Raw genomic sequence first — 23204 nt, forward strand, 5'->3', positions numbered from 1 at the left:
TTGAAAAATGTAATAAATATTTGTAAAAGATATGATTAAAGTCAAAGAATTTTACAGAAAGATTTATATATGAATTTTCAAAAATTATATTAATTTGTGAAATCGAATTAGGAACATTATAACATTATTGTTATATTGAACAATGGAATTTTACAGTTGTATTCTTTATATATTTGATAGAAAGATGAAATATTGCATAAACAATACAACTGCAAACAGTACTTCTTTACTTTTACTTTTTTTTCCCTCATTGGGTTGCCTGTTTAAGTCACAGCGTCCCTCCATTTCTCTCTATCCCACCAATCATCCTCCTCAAGTCCCCTACCGGCCATGTCATTCCTCCACTCCTCCCCGCAGTCCTTCCACCAGGTTCCGGGTTTTCCTCTCCTCCGCCTTCCTGGTTGTTCTCATTGCAGAAGCCTCTTCGGCCACTTACCTTCTGGCATCCGCTGACAGTGCCCATACCATTTCAGTCTGTTCCTTCCAATCCTCTCCGGAACTCCTTTGGTCACCCCTAGCCTGCTTCTAATATCCTCATTCCAGATTCTATCCAGGTGGGTAATCCTCAGGCATCTCCTCCAGAAATCCATCTCTGCCGCTTACAGTTTGTAGTAGAGTCCTTGGTTAAGTGTCCAGGTTTCGGCGGCGTAGTTAAGTGAGGGCTCAACAATACTTTTAAAAATTCGCCTTTTGTTGAGATGACCATATTCCAGAGGATTGGGTGCAAGATTCTAGTCAAACAGTAAAATTTCATAAACAAAATAAAATAAAGTCTTAGGAATCTTATGTATCTGCAATAAATGTATGAAGATATCAATAGTATTGTAGAATAATTTGAAAATCATATTCATCTAAAAAATCTATTACTTTACACTAAAATAATTACAAAGGAGTAACTGCATTAACTTAAGACTAAATCAAATAAACTTATTCAGATGGTATAAAAGATTTAAACTCATAAAATTCACAATGAATTCAGAAAAAACTTCCAGTGACCATGACTGCCAACATCATAATTGTAGTATAACTACAATTTCTTTTCTACAAAAATAGATTATCTCATCTAGTAGAGGATTTAAGAATAATTTAATCAATCAAAAAACCTAGCTAAAGAATATTTTTTCTATTAAAACTAACTCCTAATTAAAGTTTACTCCTGTAAAATGTTAATTGAGTATATGTTTTATGAAATAAATATTCCATTTCAGTACAGAATCGTATTTATCTATTTGAAAAATAATTTAATAAAACTTTAGCTGAATTAATTCCTTGTTTTAATATAATTAAATAATAAATTGAGTAACATTTGGAACTTAAATTATGTCAGGAAGCCCGCCAAGTGATCTCACCAAGATTGATGGCTGTGTGGCTCACTCCTTATCAGGAGGTTACTAAGGCCCTGAAGGGTTATGGGCTGTTGTCATTTTGAAAATATAAACATAGTTACAAGACTTGCATTTTAAATATATTTTTTGACATACATGAATTATTAAATGTTATGGATGCTTTGAATTTTCTGAGTAAAAAAGAAGAAATTGAAAAAGAAATTAATGAACTGAAATCACAAATAGAAGAGAAGAAAAGAGCTCTTGAAACTCTTGTTTCTATTCAGGTAAGGTTAAATAATTTCATTTTCCTTAATTCTGTTTAACTTTTAACATCCAGTAAGAATTTTTCTATAATTTAATTTTTAAATTTACTTTGGTTTTTTCTCAGAACAAACACACTTTAACTAATTGGGAAATATCAAGATACAGCCGCCAAATTCTTGTACCCGACATTGGTATTAAAGGTAATTAATAAATAAGTAGTTGAAGTAATTGGTATTAAAGATAATTGCTTATTGTAATATTTGTTAAATCTTTTCTCTTAATGAGATTTGTGAATGTTTAGGACAAGAAAAATTTAAGAATGGTAAAGTTTTAATTATTGGTGCTGGTGGATTAGGATGTCCAGCTGCACAATATTTAGCAGGTTGTGGAATTGGTAAGTTTTTAGGTTTTTTATTGAATATATCTGCATTTGTAATTTTGAGTAATTATATTTCCTCTTTTAGTTCTATCTAATCTATGATTGTCATACATACTCTTTAGCATTAATATACTCATTGTTAGTATGAAAAAAAGGTTCACGTTTCTCATAAAGTATCTTAAGTATAACATTTTGTAAGTAAATCAATTATCACTTTTGATCAACTAATAATCTTCCCATAATTATTAACCTAAAATCTTTTTTTTTTTAGTGTTTATTTTTCTATTAATAAAATAAAGAATTTGAAGTAAGAAGGATAATTCCCGAAATAGAAAAAATATAACCTAGATTCATTTAAATTATGTCTGTTTTTTTTTGTCACAGTAACAAGATATTAAACCTAATTGCAGGATAATAATAATAAAGGCCTAATGAACCCGGAGGGTTATTAACATTTTAGGGAACCACTGATTACTAAGTCCTACAATCTTATATGCTACTTTGCTATAAGCTGAATTATATTTACCTAGTGCAGTTCCCTTAATTCAGTGGTGTGTAGCCTAAATTCTCCCGTTGATTCATCCTTTTTCAGTCCCTGGTAATAGGATACTTTATATTTTGTTTAAAGATTTTCATCTTATTTTTCTTTGATAACTACACTTTTTAATTGTAAAGAATATTTTGTGTTGTTTGAAATTGTGTGATAGAATCATTATACTAAAATAATGCATAGTAGAAACTTTTTTATTTTAAATTGTTGAGGTGAAAAAACTTCCAAATATAATATAACCTATTCTATATTTTGATTGTACAACATTTTGGGACAATTATCCCATCCTCATGCACCTTTGCAATCCACATATTTTCATATTTATATTGAAATTGAAAACATATTTGTCATATTTTTATATTTATATTGAAATTGAAAACATATTTGTCATATTTTTATATTTATATTGAAATTGAAAACATATTTGTCATATTTTCATATTTATATTGAAATTGAAAATATGACAAATATGTGGAATGCACCTGACACAGGTGTATGAGTATGGGATAATTGTCCCGAAATGTTGTGCAATCAAAATACAGAATAGTTTATATTTATTCTATTTGGAAGTTTTTACCTCAACAATTTAATAAATTAATCTAATCAAACTTCCTAAAAAGAAAACCTGTAACATTTTAGGCTTAAGTTTTGAAAATACATATTCTGAGGAGCTTAACTTTAATGGAGCCTTAATTTTATTTAAGCCTTGATATTAATTTTAGGAGCCTAAAATTTATGAATGCCTCTAATTTTTTTTATATGGCTTATGAAATTATTTTAGTTTATTATATTATTTTATTTTATTAAATGTGTATTTGACAATCTATGATTTCTTGATATTATTTATTTTATACTCTCTAATTTTTGTTAACTGTTCCTTACAGAAATTAACTTTTAAATATCTGCAACCACCATTTGAGAGATTTTTTTTGTATGAGGTTTTCTATTTCTATGATTTTTAGGTCATATAGGGTTAGTTGATTACGATGAAGTTGAAGAAAATAATTTACATCGTCAGTTGCTACATCAAGAAAAAAGTATAGGAACTTCAAAAGTCAGATCAGCTGCTCAAGCATTGAGGAGGTAAGTTAATATTTAAAGTTTTATCCAAACGAATAATTATTTATTCTAATTACAAAATTTTATGATTTCAGTATAAATAGTCATATAAAAGTTGATGAATACCCAGTCCAACTGAACAGTCTAAATGCCATTCAGATAATGCAGTCATATTCTGTTGTAATTGATGCCAGTGACAATCCATCGACAAGATATTTAGTGAATGATGCATGTATAATGACAAAGTTACCTCTTGTTTCGGGCAGTGCTGTGGGAATGGAAGGTCAGCTTACTGTTTATAACTACAAAGGAGGGCCCTGCTATCGTTGTCTGTTTCCAGAACCTCCACCACCAAACACAGTATCAAACTGTGGGGACGCAGGTGTTCTTGGACCAGGTAAGAGTCATAATATCATATTAATTTTAGATCGAATTCACATCTTGAACAACAGATATTTATCGATTTTTACTGGAATTTTTTAAGATCTAATCCATCTAATTTTTTTGAAACATATAAAGATATATTATTTTTGATACAATTCCTTAGATCTGTAATTTTATAATGCACCATTAAAATTAATCTGTTGCAAAATAATCTCTTTTCTTGGAAATCTATCTATTTAGTGAGAAATAATGTTAAAATTGTCTTCTGTTAATAATTTGGAGCTTTTTGTGTTTTTATTGGTCTTGGAATATTTTTAGTGACAAACCTATCTTTAATAACTTGATATATGACATTTCATAAAATTATATCAGGGAATAATTTTATTCACTGATACAAGTTTTTTTATTATTCCTGTAAAAGTCTATGAAACTCGCAGTTTTTGTTCATTATATTATATAAATAAATTTATCTGGAGTCTCCTGTAAATTTGTAAGCATACATATATACATGTATGACGCAACGATTGATCACTGAATCAGGGTCTCCTCCTAAAGCTTCTATCATTCTTGTCTATCCTGTGTAGCAGTCATCTAATCATTTGTATTTAGTAAGTTTTTGGTCATCTGTGAAGACACTACCAAGCCATCTGAATTTGGATCTTCCTACTCTTCTTATTCGAGGAAGGACCTCCCTTGCCAGTTTACACAGGATTTCACTGTCGTCAATTCTTGCGACATCCCCTCTCCATCTCACCCTTCCATCCTTTCACAAACCTTTCAGTATTCCTTTGATCTTTTTTTGAAGAGGTTGTAAATTTCCACATTTTTTTCTTTTAGACCAGGTATCAGCTTCTTGAATTGGGCTAGAAATTCTTGGGAATATTTTTTCTCTCAAAAATGAGCATGCTGTTTATGCCAGCCTTAATCAATGCTCAAGTTTTGGATCCATAAGTTATGTTTTTGTAAAGTCTCACTTTAGTTTGATTAAATTTTTTTATACACTTTTTTTTTTTAGTTTTATGCTGAAATTCAATAACTGAAGTGGGTAATTAATAAATAATAAGTATTTGGATTAATCACTGATTAATTAATTTTAATTTGCTTATAAATACATATCTTTATAGTTCCTGGAGTAATAGGAACAATGCAGGCTTTACAGGCTATACATATACTTTTGGAAACTGAGGGTGTGCTTTCTAGCAAATTACTTCTTTTTGATGGCGCTGAAACCAAGTTTCGAACGGTCAGATTGAGAGGAAAATCTGCTCAGTGTGTTGTTTGCGGAGAGAATCCTACTATTACTCGACTTATTGACTATGAACAATTCTGTGGAGCTCCTGCTAATGATAAGGTATAGTATTCAATTTCAGTATTTTTTCCTACTAAATTTTTATTTTTTGTCCCACTTATACACTCTAGTTAAGATATAGTATAAAACCTTCGTACTATAGTGTATACATTTTCATTGTTTTAAAAAATAATATTTAATTCTTCAGGGAATGAGAAAGATTTAAGAAACATAATTGTTTTATTGATTGTTGTTTTTACATTAAATTGAGAAAAGATGTACCAACTTTTTTCCACTCTGCAGTAGGGGATAACCCCTCACATTGAACACTCCCTCAGCTAGTGATGTGAACTCTTCTAATAAAATGTGATGATATATTGGACACTCCCTCCTCCTATAGTATGAGGGGTGATTGGAATTTAATTTTGCTATTACTTACTAGCTCAATTGTAAAAAAAACTGTTCCATTCATAACCCATCTATATTGGTTATCAGTGACTGTATTTTATAGAGGAGTCTAATGTAGTTTTAAGAGTACTTTGTATGTTTGGATGATTGTACTTTGGGCACCATAATATATTTTATTTACTCTTAAATTTCGACACTTCAATATAACAAATTTATTATATTCTTACTTTTTTTTTTTTAATGTGTTTTACACTTTTTGATTTCTTTATTGATTATCTTGACTAACTTTGAGATATAAATTTAACAGACAATTCTTATGGAGGGTCCTAGCATTATCATAGATGAGACAAAAATTAAATTTAATAAACAAATTTTGTGTGAAACTTTTACTACTTTAATTTTGTATTGATCGTTTATCTTTAATCTTTAATTTTCTAGTTATAAGCGAAAAACTGAAAAAACTTCAGAAATTTTTTTTTATTGTTGTTATGAAACCGGCAGCTAACAAGGTGGCAAACCTAAATTTTGGATTCAGGACCTCAAAAAATCGGCTTTGGAAATAGAATTTGAAAATTCTAAGTAGAACAAAAAAAAAACTTCATTAAATATGTTTTCCTCAATCTAATTTTTCTGAAGATATGTACTTTAAAAATTATACACCTGACTTGGCACTACATCATTTTCTACTCATTGGATCCATTTGTTGAAACCTGATAAAACTTCTTCATGTTGACAATCATTAGTCTTTTTTCTGTCACATTTTTTAAAAATATTTCTAAATCCATTTCAAGCCTTGGTTTGACAGTTATACTTTGTCATTTATAGCATACAGCTGTTAATCTTCTAAAACCGGAAGAAAGGATTACTGTTGGTGAATTAAGAACTGCTTTGAAAGAAAAAGGAAAGCCTGTTGTGATTGACGTGAGATCGAAGACAGAGTTTGAGATCTGTAGGCTTCCTGGATCAGTTAATATACCACTTGTCGATATTGAAAAACAGTCTGCACAGAACATTCTAAAGGCTGTCATCAGCAAATCTCCTAATCCAAATGAACCAGGTGTGATGAAGAACTTTATTCGTAGATTGTATTTATATTAATATGACATAGTCATTAGAATGGTAACAATTTTACTGTCTTAATTTAGTTCTCTGCAATAAAAGTTCATTTTAACGTATCGCGTATAAGAATTATCTTCAAGTCATCCTACTATTTATGTTCCCTTTCTGCAGTTTTCATATCCTTTGCTTGTTATATGATAAAAATAACTTTTTTAAACTACTAGATTGTACGGTTTGATTATAAATAACTAAGTAAAAAAAACAGTAAGGATTATATGACGATCCTAGTATTAGTAGTAAAGAAATTGTATTATATTGTAGATGATTATTGCTTAGTAAGAACAGACCTTCTTAGCCAATTATCCTAGTATATGTTTCTTGATTAATAGTATCTTTATTATTATTTAGTGATATATTAGATTTTGTATATTATTTATTTCTTATTATTTGTTTAGTTTATGTGATATGCAGGCGAGGAAATGACTCACAAAAAGCTGTGAAGAAATTGAGGGAACTGATGCTTCTAAACCAAGATTTTTTTGATGTTCGTGGAGGACTTCATGCATGGGCAAGAGATATTGACCATACATTCCCAATTTATTGATATATTAATGTATTTATTTTAATTCATATGTAAATAAAATTATATTTTATGGAGTTGTGGTTTGCTCATTTTATACAATATGTACTCTTCTCCAAAATTTTTTTTTTTCTATTGTGACATTTTAAGTAAACCTAAGTATTTAACGTAACATGAAGTAATTATATTTATTTTTTTATGTGGAACCTAATTTGTTTAGGTTTACAGCTACAGCAGAACCCTACTTATCTGTACTGGTCAGGACCGAGAAATGACTGGTTAGTGGGGGAGTGGGTCAATCTGGAGTGTATAAAATAAAAATACTGATATCATTTAACTTATATACTAGTTAAAAATAAAATTGCACTTCTAAACTTAATATACGGGTTATATTTATATTAATATGATGAAATTAAATTTATTATACTAATTTAAAATAATTTTTTTTTAATTCCTTAATTTCCTTAAGTCTACAAACGATTTTTAAGTTTTTAATAGTAGCCACAAAGTCAGTTACTTTCTTTATTATTTGATTGCTTACATTAAGAAGAGAGCTACACCTTAAGGTAGATTTTTTTTTTTTGAGGACAGCCACGAGTGAGGTGAGCAGACAGCGTTGAAGCTGATGCACAGAAATATTTGGAAAGAAGAGCTAGGCAGATCCTTGCATAAGATAAAGATAAGTGGAGGTGATTCCTTGATAGCCCCCGTAGGGTTGTATTACCTGTGAGAATGATGATTGCTAAGAATATTTCAATCAAAGAAGGGTAGGCAATTGCTCAATCTGTGCTGAATCGATTAATAGCTTCCGAGCTAAGCGGCCTATGTAGACTAGTGAGACATAGATGAGAGAATTCTGTTGAGTTCGACCTTGAGGATTTTATAGGAGGGGAAGTTGACAAATAAGTTGAAGTAACTTAATTAATTGTGCTGCCGTTTCGGCCAGAATTTCTAGCCTTCAGGGCTAAGAACGGAACAAGGTTCCCCCCTATCTTTATTTTAATCCCCCTCTCCCCTTCTTTTCTCAATTTTCCTTACCTACGTTATTAGTCATGTTCACCATATATTATTATTGTTGTTTTCAATTTTTTTTCTATTAATTTCTTTTGTTTAACTTAACTTTTATTTTGCCTCTTTATCTCATATTATGGCTTCATATTTCAGTTGTTACATATATTTTCTTTCCATAATTTTAATTTTTAAATAATTAATAAACTAATATATTCATATTTCTTTGCATTATATTACTTCATTTTTATTTTATTTCCTTAATTATTTTATTTTACCTACTTATTCAATTACCTATGTATACATTTTATTTTCCACTTCTTTCATCACTTTATTTTATTAATTCCATTCTGTACAATTATTTACTTATGTCATTCTGTTTAGATTTTATTTTTTATTTTCTGTATTCATTGGTTGTTATCTTGTTCTGTTCTTAGCCCTGAGGAAGGCTAGAAATTCTGGCTGAAACGTCTGCACAATTAAATAATTTACTTCAACTTATTTGTGTTTTATTTTTACCCCACCTCCCCCTCCCCAACCATCTTCTCATCCTATAAGTCATCCACGGTCAACTATCTCTCATGATCTTGAGGATTTTAGTTCTGATGTTCAGTGGAAGGAAATTGTCTATGTAAGGATTGTTGGGATTACTGAGGTTAAACACCCAGGTTCGCCATCTTTTATTATTAATGTTATAAGAAAAGGAATAAAAAAATTCATCAATAACAGCATTTTTTCTAATAATCCTCAATTTATTTACTTAAATAATTTTTCAAATAGCAATTTAACATATGTTTAAAACTTGAGTTCATTTAGGTGCTTTAACATTTTTTGGTGATTTTGAATCGCCCTTATCTGCCCCTTTCTGCCCTTTATCTCCTGCAGTTGATTTTGATGGTTTTTCTGATGTAACAGGTTTCTTTTTTTTACTTGGTATGACCTTTTCTTTTTGCATTTTAAGTTCTAAGAAGAAATGAGATTCACCAAGATTTCGTAAAACATCAGCAGCCTTTTCTGGAGTGATATCTCGTTGGGACTGTGCCAACATTTCATATCTGAAAATATTTAATAACATGTTAAACAATACATGATATACAATATTAATCAAGCGATAAATTTAATTAAGCCTTTTGGATTAGTGCTACACTGGTACTTTATTCATAAAGCTGGTTCTGATGGCCCTTTGTGTAGTAGTACTAACTGGAGGTTGAGATAGTTTTTGAACAAGTTTATAAAAATTGTGTCCATTATGCAACATTAATCAACTTGGAGTTAGAGAAAATCCTTATCTCAATTAAATAATAAATAGCTTCAGATTCTTTGAATAAATTTAATAGAAATCTCCATAATGTCTTGCTATGATGGTATGAGACTTTTTCCAAAACAAAAAAATCATACAAACCCAAATTTCTTGCTTGATACCACTTTACTGTGTCGCAGATAAATGTTATTGATAAAATATTACAAACATATTTACAACCGAATACCATAATGGAAAGGGATAACTGGAATGTTTAAAAACCAGTAAAAATTATTAGCACATTTCTGATGAAAATGGATTCAGATTGCTTTGTCAAAAACCCAATAAGCATTCCTAGGAGGGTTCCTACTTAACTCTAATATTTATAAATGACTATCTGGAAAAAAAAAATATTAATTTAGCCCTCTGCCAATAGTACAGTATTATATTCCATTATGTATATTATTTATAATTTCAGGCCTTCATTATAGATACCTAAAATAAGATAAGAACCATAACGAATACAAGGAAAAACAATAATATAAATAGTATTGAAAGGAAATGTTTAATGTAAATATCATTGGCAGATAAAAGCGATATGAGAATATATTAATATTAAAATTATGAAAGAAAAAGAAAATAATATATATTTACTTGCTAAATTTTCATACATAAAATTAATTCCTATTTCTTTATTTTTTCATAATCATAATGTTACTTTATTCTCATAATACTTATATTTTACATTTTGTTCCTATACTACTTAGGTAGCTATTATTTGTTATCTCATTATTTTCTTGTAATTCAGTTTTACTTTTTATTCATTATGGTTGTTATCTTGTTTTTGTTCTTATTGCTTATTATGAAGGCCTGAAGTTCTGGCCAAAATGTGTGCACCAATAAAACAAGTATTTACTTATTTGTGTTCTTCATTAACCTTGCCCCCAACTATCTTCTCATATAACATCCATAGTCACCAACTTATGCATAATGTGTTAATTAATTTCTCTAAAGCTTACCCAACCATAAATTTTTTTACTGTTGCAGATCTAACTAGTGGAGGATAATACATGCCATGGAAGACCCAATGGTCCATTGGCTCATTTCTAAGTGCTCCAGTTGGTGCTCCTGAAAAAAAATCATGCCATTACGATTATTTTAATAATTGTTTATTTTTTTATAAAGAACCAAATATTTATAAACAAAACAGTACCATGCCACCCCATCGAGTAAGGGAATGTCACTTTGAACATATTATCATATCGTGTACTCAAGCGCTTCATAGCGTCTGCTAGATCGCTTATTTGTGTCTTGTTCAGATCATACATTCTCCGTACATGAGTCAAAGGAAGAATCATTGTTTCATAAGGCCAAATAGCCCAAAAAGGAACGAGCACCACCCAATTGTCATTTTGAAACACAATACGTTCCTGAAAATTATTAATTAATTTATATATCAAAATATGCATTTAGGCAAAAATACTATAAATTTTAGGTTTATATTGTATAGTTAATAATATTTTTGTACGTGTTTGAAAAAAGTTTTTTTGAAATCTCAATTTAGAGTTCCATGTTATTCACACTTGGTCATTTGGAAGTAATGATAGGCAATGAAAAGATATGTTACAGTAATCTAAGACTATTTGTAGGGGGTAATTCTCTAACCATTCTTTGAGAGTTTTTCTAAGATATGTTGAAGATCAAGATGGAAAAACACATAATACACCTCATTTTACAATATACCTCAATTACTATTTCTTTTTTTGAAATATTGTCATGTATACACAAAATTTAAAATTTACTACATAACATTTAGGGGAGAAGTGAAAGGCATTGTTTATATAATGAATGTTATGTAATAAATTTTAACTTATGTACATACATGACAATATTTCAAAAAGTAATAGATCTAATTGACAAATTGAGGAATATTAGTACATGAATATGGGGTGCACCAGAAACGTGATACAAGTAATATAGAATAATGATGATATTCTAAATGGAAATTTTTTCACCTCATATTTACAAGTAAATATAATTCATTATTTTCTAATTTATCTTCCTAAAGAAATAACAAATGAAGAAGACAAATATAAATGTGAATACAGTTTTCCAATGAACAGATATTTTAATTGAACTCTTTTTTTTTTTTTAATTTTTTATTTCTTTATTACCAGTTTGGCCCTCGTTCCCCTTATATGGTCATTGAAACAATTTGTTGGTTGTTTTTTTTAACAATTGTTAATGGTGGGATATAGTCTCAAACTTGACTAAAGAATGAAAACTTGTGGGAAATCAATTTTTTAAGTTTCAAGGATAATATTTGGTACTTGGCTCCAACAAAAATCACAAAATTATATTACCCAATTATTTTGAGTGTGGTGAAAAACAAAACTTTTACTAGCTGCAACTCACATTTTTTTTGTGAATGTAATAACAAATAATGGAGGAGAGGTACTTGCAGATACCATGTTTTTCTACCAAGTTTGAGCTCCTGCTACCTGGTTATGTGTCAGATCACCTATCTTATAATATTTGAAGCACTCTGTTGTAAACCATGGTATCTGACATTTAGTCTGATTTGAAGTTTTAGTTATTGTGTAAAAGTCTTTTAATGTGACAGTACCTTCACCACTGCTACATGTACTGTTACCTATCACACAAGACCTACTGTAACAATACTGCTATGACAGTAAATCACGGCAGACCTAGTGAATGTAGAACATGGTAACTGCACCTGGTACAATGTACAATTTAACCCAAATTTATATTCAGTGGAATTTAACAAAACATTTGAGTTTATACCAAATTTCACATTGAATAAAATGTATATTTGTGTGCTAATATATACAAACTAGAATACTAGTTGAAGATATAAAAGTTAAAAATCTACTTTTGTTTAGTAGGTTAAATGACAAAGAGGCAGTAAAACTTGATAAGTACAGTAGATACCCTGTTTTTCTGCACTGTGATACCATGGTATATACTGTACTTACTAAGTTTTACTTCAAACAGGTCAGGAAGTACAGACATTTTTTCTTATCTTTTTTTAGGAGTAACTGGATCCATTTGTTTGCACTCATACACAAAACCATAATTTGGACCTTCATTATTGCTTTCATCAAAAGATCTGATATTGACACTGAAAATTTTGGATTTAATTTTCTAATCATTAAGAAACGGGACAACCACCTTTTTCTATTTCGTGTTTTACCTCCAACCAGCTATCAGTTACCATAACTTAATATATTATTGCTTAAAAAAAAAAGAAATTCCCTACACATTGTTTTAAAAACCTGCGAAATCAGCTTTGAGGAATCAGATATTGTTAATTTACAAAAATGTAAAATTCATCATTATCTATAATATATAATCATATTATAGATGAAAAGTGAAGCGAGAAATGAAATAAATGAATAATAAAAATAAAAAATTACTATTAGCATTTAAAAAATGAAAAATAAACATGTTGCTCTGACTAGCAATTTAGAGCTAATACATATTACCATTCCACTTGGAGCTTGTAAAATTGGAAATCTGAAGTTTTTAAAAAAAAAAAAAAAATAATTCAATTTTACTATTGATCCTCTTACTAACCCTTATATTGCCCAATGATGACATTAGTGCTCATCTCTTTTAGGTCAGGACTAAAAGTATTGGTGAGATTTTTAAGTATTAAATTAATATGAGGAGAAGATGGCTTGGGGCGCAGTCAGAATATAACACAAATAAAGAACTTATTTAATAGTGCCAACTTTCTGCCAAAATTTGTAGCCTTCATCAGGGCTACTTGTACGAGCTTGGAAAATTCTCCTCATATATATTATCCACGGTCAACTAACTTCTCATCATTATTAAATTAATACTTTTTATTATTAAAAAAAAATTCATTTCTAGTTTAAAAAATGATTTTTCATGTCAAGTATAAATTTAATATTGAATCATGTAACTGTATGAGGAAAGCTTACTAAACTGTTTCATAAATGGGATATATGTTTTTAGAAATGTTTGTAAGCATCTTATCTATTAAAAATGTTATCTACTTACCTTCAAATCGAGTTCCTTTCTCACATAATCCATTAAAAGAGGTCTTCCATACTTTTGAAAATATTCTCTTTGGTAACAATCTTTTATCCTAGGTTCATTAGGGAAAAATGAAGTAGCCCAAATTTGACAGTGGGGGTGTGGGTTTGAACAACCCATCATGGCACCCCGATTTTCAAAAATCTGAACCCAAAGATATTTTTCCCCCAGCTTTATTAATTCTTGAATCCACCTTTTAAGAAAATAGAAAGTAAATTGTAAATTATATAAACTTTAATTTAAAGCTAAATCTTTTAAATAAGAGTTTTACTTTTTTACTCTTAAAAGCAATTTTTCATCTTAAGAGAAAAATAGATCTGGATCATTTCCAGTTATTTATTTCATCATATTTTTGCAAACTATTTGAAGCCTTAACTGTCCAGGTATTTTAGGCAGACAAACATTATTTAACGTTTAACATAGACATATTTAAAAAAAAATTCATATATTTGAGGCCTGTACACCTAACCCAGATTTTTTTAAAAACTTAACTGGCCTGTATTTATCGTTAAAAGGATTTTTTCAAACCCTTTTAAGCAGGTTAAAAAACAAAATAAAAACCCCTGTTGTGCTAAAATATGTTGATTTCATTAAAAAGAATTTTGAATGAACCTGAGCATATGATCCTTCATCAGAGTACTAACATTTCTTAATAAATTGTGATGAAACTGCTTTAAGTTTTCTTCTTCCTCTATCTCCCTGGTAAATATAACCATAGTCCATTTCTTGCATACATCTCTATCCTCAGCCATTCTCTGGATTTGACCCACTGACCTGCCACATTCTCTTCACAACCCGTTTATGTATTCATTATGGGTAATTCTTGGTCTACCAACTAGGTGCTTTCCTATTGGCCTTGCTTCCATCAGCCATCGGGTTTTTCGGTCATTTCCCATCCTACAGACATGGCCGAACCATTTCAACTGTCGCACCTCAAGTACTTCAACAACAGACCTTACTCCTGATGTAGCACATATGCTGTTATTTCTTACACAGTACCATCTGGTTTACAAGATACAAGATACACACTTTGCCCTTCATCCCAGGCCTTCTCTGCCACCATCCTTAGGGAGAACAAATGGTCTTACATATGTCTGCCTGTGCAAAAAGTAGCTTACTCTTCCTCTATATCATTTTCACCATATTACCGCAGATGTTGTTCCAATATTCAAGTGTATAGTTTGTACACAACTGAGTACAGGCAAATAGGTCTATAATTTTCACAAATGATTTGACTTCCCTTCTTATGTGTGGGGATAATATTTTCCCTCCACTCTTCTGGTATCCTCTTTTCGTTCCAAATTTTCTGAAACAGAGTGTGGAGTATCTTTTTAAATCTGTAGGAGTTAGTTCTTGTGCATGGCTAACGGTGATTAACGCTCTCCCGGTTTTCTGAGTTCAGTACATTGCTCACATAACACAACATTACAGTACTCAACACTTAATCCTGACACTAAGGTCGCATATAGTACTCACCTAAATATTCAGGGAGCCAGTTGTCCTGAGGATACAGAGCCTCTGGGAATTGGGCTATTCACCCACATCCAGTATTATCGAATCTGAGAAACAACACAATCATCTGATACTGACGGATTTTATGGAAATGACACAGCAGGGAAGAAGACATAAGAGTGGCTACCTGGAATATTAAGACCCTGACAGGCAAGGAAACAGAAATACTTTTAAGTCCAAGTTTGAATTCAGGGCATCCTAATAACTAGTTTTTTGTGGGAAACTGTACTGTATAAACAAAAATGAATGCTTTTACAATAAAATCACCATTTCTTTTTTCTTATATTGAATAATTTTTGTAACCTTAAATTTAATAAAAAAAAAAAAGATTTTTTCAAGGTATTTTTATCAGTTTGAAGCAATCGTTAAGCTAAAACCCTCTAAGTAGTTCTAAGACCTCTAAAACTTGTTTATGTAACATATTTATATGGGGATGTGACAGTAAAATCAGCTTATGGGAAGTGCCACTTTATCTAATCAACTTTAAACTGTTTTACCATTTTCTCCAAAAAGTCTCAAATGATGATATTTTTTAATTATCATATCAATGAACTATCAAGTGGTCTTTAATCTAAGACTGGTCAAGACCAACCTCATCGAAATAATTTGCCCGTTCTTGAATGCTGAAATTTCAAAAAGCCTTCTTCTGAAGTACCTTTAATTTTGTTTATTTTATATAATTAACCACTTCTTAGCAGTAATAAAAAATGGATAAATATAATCCATAAAAGAATTTGATAATTAAATTAATGACAGTTATAACTAGAAAAAGCCAGATTTTTGTGCAATTGCATCTTTTGTTTCCTAGTTTAAAATTCCACCAAACTTCAACAGAAATTCAAATCATGGAAAAGGCGCTCAAATAACACTAATTTTATTTTGCACAAAATTGCATGTTTAGGGGTTTTTATGAGTTTTACTCTTTTTTGGCTAGATTTTTATTTCTGTTTTATCAAATTTAATGCTTGAACTAAATTTCTCATATTATGTACATGAGCCAATATTTATTCATTTATAGTTTTTAACCTTATTTAATCGGTAGTTTAAAAATGATTAATTAAAGGTAAAGCATTGCATGATCAACAAATGAAGAGTCGAATTCAACCTAAAAATAAAAAAAGAACTAGTGATGAATGTTCTTAGAATAGTATTAACCAGGTTTCGGGTAACTATGAAAAAGTCTCCCAAGAATAAGCTAGTACAGAAACTCCACTCCGCATCTAGCCCTTTATTCTTCCAACTGACTTTGTTGTGACTAATGGGAATTTCAATTTTTTATATATATATAAAATTATAAATATCTAGTCATAGAAAATGTTCAGTGTTATTGTTATCATTTACTTAAGCGGGTAGAATGGTGTGCTCTTTTACTATGATGCTTATTGAAATCCTGCCACAAAGTCATAACCCGCCTAGAACTGAGAGAACCTCATTTTTCTTTAAAGATTTGACTGTAGTATTGGAATGGCTGAGGACACCTCCTCAGCGTATGAATCCATTTGTAGCTCACCGCATCATCCAAATACTGGATATTACAAAACACTCCCACGTAAAATCAGAAGACAATTCTTCAGACTGCAGGAGAACTCTTCTTCTAGAGGACTTTAAGCGTCGGAACTAGTTAAGCAACACTTATGGCGGACCTGAACTGGATGGTTAAAAATTGAAAGGACAAGTGGCCCGATCCTTTCGCTCTGGAGGACAATCTACCTGAGATTAAACTAGTTCAAATTTAAAATTTTTAACAAATCTTAGGCGGGCAGTATGTTGCGGCTAACATATGGTCCACAAATCGATTTCATGAACATATGATTTTTATTACGGCAAAAAACAAAACAGCTTACTCTGTTGTTTTTTATACTGCAAAAATAGACAGATGACTTTTTAATATCGTCTCCATTGTCACCTCACTACGCACTCGTAGTTATCAGCATTCTGGCCATCGCCATCGTCTTCATCATTTTAGCCAAGGGGGCGAACTACTTCGACTCATCTTACAAGAGAACAAGGCTGGTGGACGTCCTTTTGTCGATCTACCTCCACGAGAACATCCGCTCAGAACAATAACCACAACCGGGGTCCCATCAATCACCGGTAATACAAGACTTTTTTTGTCAAAAAGAACAAATAGTTTTTAACTATTTAATGTCCGACGTTTCGCCCCACTTTGTAGGCCTGTTCAAAGCGATAGGTTAAACAGAAAAAAAATCAATTGGTCTGATAAATATGAATATACCTACACATTTTTAATTTGGTTAAGAATAATTCACTCTACTACCGATGCGATGAAACTATTATGTTGTCTATTATTATTTTTTAACCTCATCAACTCACTTTTGAACTTTATTATGAACTGATACCCACCAAAATGCATTTAATTGTACATCATTAAAAACATTTAAGTAGTTATAATTAAGTATTTAAGAAATGAAATTGAACTGCTAGGTATAAGTAGCATTACTTATGATGAGATTATCATTGATGTCATAATTTGTAATGAGCTTCACGATTTATAAGTTCATTTTGAACTTATAATATATTGGGAAAGAAAAAGTCATAGATTACAAGTGACTCATATGTGTTAAATAGTATCCAATTAAAGTTTTTAAATAAAGAACATTTATAAGTTAAGGATGGGAGCGGGTAGCTCAGTGGTGAGGCAATGTGCTATTACCTCCAAGGACCCAGGTTCAAATCTGGATGTGGCAGATAATTATTTTCTGTTTTACTGCAACTGTGAAACAAACCTGTAGGTTCATGAGTCCTCCAGGGTGAAGCCCTTTATCGGGTAAAACATTTGACAGTGATTCTAACCAAATCACCTCCTAGCACAACCGCTTTTCTAGTAACAGTACTTCCTTACAAAGTACTGCACCCCTAAACCTTCAGTGTTGTAGCTGTACAGATTTAATTTTTTTTTAAATTAGTTTAAGATGCATATCATTGGTTGATAACTTGATTGAATGCTCATACCTTTCCACAACATCAATTAGGCTTGGTATTTCCATTGTTCCTACAGTTACATTACTTTTTGGATTAAAGCACATTACAAGGCAAGTTCCTTTAGCATCACCCATTTTAAAAAGAGGGTCACTGTTATCAGGGGGTGATGGCGCTTGTGGCAATAGCGCTGGAAAGTCATTAGTGAAGACATAAGTACTTTCATACTGAGGAGTTACCTATGAACATAAAAAATATTAAAAGACTATTAGAAAATAAATCAAATTATTAAAAAAGAATATAATTCTAATCATTTACTTCTCCGTTAGCTCTAGTGACTCCAGGACATAAAGGATTCTTAGGATCAAATTCTGGAACTTCATCTGGGACACTTTCCTGTTGTCCCTGCCACGGTCTTTGCAGTCTATGAGGAGAAACCAGCACCCATTCTCCTTTCAATGGATTATATCTAATATGAGGATGTTCTAAAATAAAGAATATAATAGTTCATTTTTATTACTTACGATGATTATGAGAATTAGTATTAATTATCACTACAATGACTGAGTAAGAGGTATAATAGATTTAGCAAAAATTAAAATAAATACATAATTAGTATAACATACTGTATAAAAACCGGTAAGGAGAAGAAAAGGCAGTTTAGCAGTATGTGGAAACGAGGAAAAGAAAACCAGAATCCTGCCTAAGGATTACCTTTCTTAAAAGTGTAAGTGATGTATGCATATTACTACTTTAGATAGTGAAAGTTGATGGAAGTACTGATGATCATATTTAGATTATTTGTGGTTCATATTGGAATTTTAAATTTGTCATTTTTTTTTTTTCAACTAAAATAATTATTTTACATTTCCTTGTCTTTTGATTTTATTCTCTTAAATTTAAGACTTTACACTGCTTTTAGTGTAAAATATGTCATCATGTTAAGTAAATTTAATTTTCAATTTTAATATTGGTCCAAATATCATTAACCATATATATAAAAAGAAACTGTGTTGAAAGTTTATTTTTAATGTGTCATGATATTTCGACATAAGCTCACAAATCCAGATTTGGGATCAAGTGTAGCATAATAAATATGTTTACTCTTACCATTGTTTTATCTCTTGACCACAACTCTCTCTATTTCCAATGAAATTCTCCTTAATCTGAATATTTCTGTTACTATGATGAGGCCCTTTACATGTGATCATTATTGACTGTGATTAGGGGATCTAGACCTTGGTTGGACAATATGGTGGGGTTTAGGGGGTATATATATCTGAGAGGAATGGGGAATAAGGGTTCTACTAAAATTATGTATAAGTAATTTTTCTATGCCTGAAGCATTTTTACTTTATTGAAAAAAAGTGTCCTTTTTTAAATTATGATAATTTATTTTTTCAAGATAAAAATTGCTGTGTTCTTTTTCTTTGAAGGGACCTTTAAAATAAATTCATCCTGAGCCCCAAATGGTGTAAGTATGCCACTGGCAGGGCACTCCTTCTTTTTTTTATGTCTTTGAATAATGGCTTTATTTTATATGTACATTTTTTCTGTTATCAGTCGAGAACGTTATCTTTAAATAAAGAAAATTGCTGGAATTTTATAATTATTTTTTGTTTTGTTTTTTCCCAGAGAGTATCCACCAAAATAATTTTCTTGGTGTCTCAAATGGTCTAGTTACGCCAGTGGAACCCCACTTACCCGTCTTGTTAGGGACTGAAACGTCGCTGTTTATGTGGGAAAACCGGTTAATCCTGAGTCTATATTCATTAAACTCATAAGACTGCTTTCCTTTTGTGTTGACACATCTGATTACAAAAAAGATTTTGGTTTTATTTTGAAATGGACGTTTTCCTAAGATGTTTCCGTATGGTTTCTTACTCTTCAGTTGGCGCTCTGTAGACTACCTCAAAGCGACAATCTAAAGTGAAACTAAAGTCTACGGTACCATAGAATACTTCAAATACACATGAAATCAATTTTTTTTGTCAAATGTGACACTGTTAAAGCTAAGTAAAGATATGTTGGGTAAAGATTAAAATGTTATACAAAACTTAATATAGAGGTGATGTGTATATTAATATATCATAAAGTTAAATTTATTATATCAATTTAATGTAATTTTTTTACCTTAATATTCTGTTCAATACATTTTTTAGCCATAATCTTATTTTGTTCTCAAAATTATTAATATAATGAATCTTTGAGTGCTCGTTTTTGACAAGGTTGCCCATTTCATAAAAATGTTATTACGAAGAAGTTGAATACCAATTATATTGTATAACTATAATAAAACGAGGAAATGGCAACTAGAAGAATTATTTTTAGAAAGATTGATTTACAGAAAATTGGCAGTTAGTGGAAATTGAGCTGAGTGACTTTTTTTATTGAAGTACCAAATTTCGTCATTAAAAAGAGATTATTTACTTTTGCAATATACGCCAATTTATAATTAGTAGCTAAAATTAATAATTCAATTCAAGTTCATAGTTAAAAAATAACTAACAATCTTGAGATAAATATTTCAAGTTCGATTTTGTTAGAAGAAAATTTCTTCCTTCGATATCATCAGCTCCAATAATCATAACAATCAGGAGCACTTTGAAAATACAGTACGTTTTAAAAGACAACTGATGGGATTATTAAGCTAAAACAAGATTACCGGCGCTGCCTAATCCCCCCCCCCCTCAAATAGATTTGGAATGTGCCGGTTAAATTGAGTAACAATATTCTTTTAATCACAATGATCAATTAAGCAATCAAATCTAAACACTTTTTTCGTATTCATTGCTCAACAACAGAACATACTATAATATTTTTAGAATAATCTTTAAAATTATTTTCTTGGAGTTGCCAAGATTCACGATTAATTTACGTGATAGTTTTAAACGATGAGGAATTCAAATAAAATAATTTATATAAACAGATTATAGGGTTCAAGGTTAGCAAATATCCTTATCATAATTTATATAAATAGTATTTCGACTTTAAAAAAAAAATGAGGGCAAAGAAAAGGAGGGATTTATATAAGAACATTTAGTGCTCTGAAATGCACATAAAACAACTATATCTTTTCTTTGTGATTTTATTTTAAATTAAAAAAATTAAATAAGCCAAATCCATTGTGAGGCTGACTCCTTTCCGAAACCAATTATACTCGAATTTACTTAGCATAAACATATCCCACAAGAAATATAATTATAATTACCTGAAGCGCTGAATTCCATTGCTTTTCCCAAAATAACGCCGGAGTACAAGACTGCATCAAGTTTTAAACCAAACGTATCGTTTGTTAGTGGCGTTTATCGCAATAAATTAATGATTAAGATCTATCTCTTGAAGGGGCAGATAAGGCCATGTCAATTTAGTAACAGATAACGAATCATCATTACCTTCAGTATGGTTACATGTGTTTCTGTTAACAGTGATGGAAGCTGAAGTAATAATTTTGACTTGATAACTTTATCAACTTCTACTATCGAATTTTATATAAGTTTTAATTAAAATTAAATAGAAATACACTCCTCATACCTCAATTTTTTGTTTCTTAAATCTTTTGTTGAATGACGTTTTTCCTCATACATTTATAATTATAATCTTTTTAATACTCTTTTATCCTGGTAAGTTATAATTTTCACTTCTATAACTTTAGCCAAGTAGTGCTCATCATCATTTCATATTAATAATTTTTTTTGAGAAAAACTAGAGAATTGACCTGTGCCAGTCTTAAAATTCAGTTACTCATTTCAGTGATAAAGTGAATTACTTTTAATTATTATCAATGATTAGCACATACCCTAAAAGAATTATGAAAACAAAAGTTAATGACATTAATTTGTTTTAGTGATAATATCTGATGAGGAAATTAGACATTGCATAAATTTGTTAAGAGTAATATTTGTTAGTAGCTGTACCTTGTGGTTTCAAACATACAAACAGGCTTGTTTAATATATCACTCATTTACTTTATTAGTTGTTGTATAGTAGTGAGTAGAACAATTGTCAAAAAAAAAAATTGATTTTTAAAATGTATGTTCCAAGGATAACATAGACAGGGTTTTCTATACCTTGTGTGATCCCTCTATAGACTGTCTCAAAGTTGGTAGGGTTGGTGTCAAGAAGAAAATACAGTGGCGTACAATCCATGAAATATAAAATAATTTTTTTTTTTTGTCAGAAGTGCCACTATTCAAGTAAAGCAATGATAGGTAGGCACATGGTAAATAGAGTACTCAGTGAATTTAATTATCTGAATAACATGCAAAATTTATTTGGAAAAATTAATGAAATAATGACAAACAAAACTGACAAGACAGAAAGAATCCACAGCTTAATTGCCTTCTTAAGAAAAAAAAAAATCACTGGTTTATTCACCTTTGTTTCAGTAAAAAACAATGGAAATATATTCCTGCAAACCTAATAATATCCAATGATGATACCTATTGTAATAATTCCAAATTAGCTACAATCATAACTAATAGCTAAATTGTGATGGGTATGATATTTATTTATCAATGGTTGATTCATGAGTAAGGGTCATATCTACGGCAATTAAAGCTATTAGTTTCAACTATAGCTAATTTTTGCCCATCTCTGATTAAAATCAGGCTAAATACATGTACATTCCATAAATCTTTGTTCAGTGATGTTTTGTCTCAAACATTTTAAATTAATTAATTAAATTTTTAATGTTGGTAAGCTAAAATTTAGAATACATATTAATTTAAATTAAAAGTTACTTAAAATTTTCTTTCTAAATACATAACTTACTTCCCTTCTTTAATGAAAGATGACTTAATGGTTAGTTAAGGTCGTCATTGTTTATTTCTAAAAGATATTACTAGCATTCTCAACTTTGAAATCTTGATTGAAATCATCAATTATATACACATACAAATAAATTTAACTATGAACAGGTTTGGCTGTGCAATTCACACAAATATTTATCAAAGCAAATTCCATCTTTAATCAATTGATTGATGATAGATATAATCAGAGAGATAAACAAAGTCTTTTAAGAACTTACGTATAGCACTAGATTTAAAAACTTGAATCAAAGGTTTAAATACTTTTATCAAAAATAATTACAATATTTGTTAAAAAATGTATCTTCATAAGG

At 30.1% G+C, this 23204-nt stretch overlaps 2 protein-coding genes across 2 annotated transcripts; one reads left to right on the plus strand and one right to left on the minus strand.

Annotated features, from left to right (window-relative positions):
* The first annotated feature begins 1382 nt into the window (after positions 1–1382).
* Uba4 (Ubiquitin-like activating enzyme 4) lies at positions 1383–7376 on the plus strand. The gene is made up of 8 exons (XM_014424484.2): positions 1383–1612; positions 1717–1792; positions 1894–1986; positions 3484–3604; positions 3676–3977; positions 5089–5315; positions 6486–6717; positions 7175–7376. The coding sequence occupies exons 1-8, from the start codon at positions 1499–1501 to the stop codon at positions 7321–7323; spliced, it is 1314 nt and encodes a 437-aa protein (XP_014279970.1). The 5' UTR covers positions 1383–1498; the 3' UTR covers positions 7324–7376.
* Positions 7377–9036: 1660 nt separating this feature from the next.
* On the minus strand, positions 9037–21481 carry Galt (Galactose-1-phosphate uridylyltransferase). The gene is made up of 7 exons (XM_014424490.3): positions 21294–21481; positions 18401–18567; positions 18116–18321; positions 13595–13823; positions 10761–10977; positions 10567–10675; positions 9037–9362 (listed from the first exon to the last, which is right to left on the minus strand). Exons 1-7 carry the CDS (start codon positions 21310–21312, stop codon positions 9116–9118), a joined length of 1194 nt encoding a protein of 397 aa, XP_014279976.1. The 5' UTR covers positions 21313–21481; the 3' UTR covers positions 9037–9115.
* Positions 21482–23204: the final 1723 nt, after the last annotated feature.

The sequence above is a fragment of the Halyomorpha halys genome, unplaced genomic scaffold (genome assembly GCF_000696795.3).
Source record: "Halyomorpha halys isolate HHAL.00 unplaced genomic scaffold, Hhal_1.1 Scaffold472.1, whole genome shotgun sequence".
In the NCBI taxonomy this organism is placed as follows: Eukaryota; Metazoa; Arthropoda; class Insecta; order Hemiptera; family Pentatomidae; genus Halyomorpha; species Halyomorpha halys.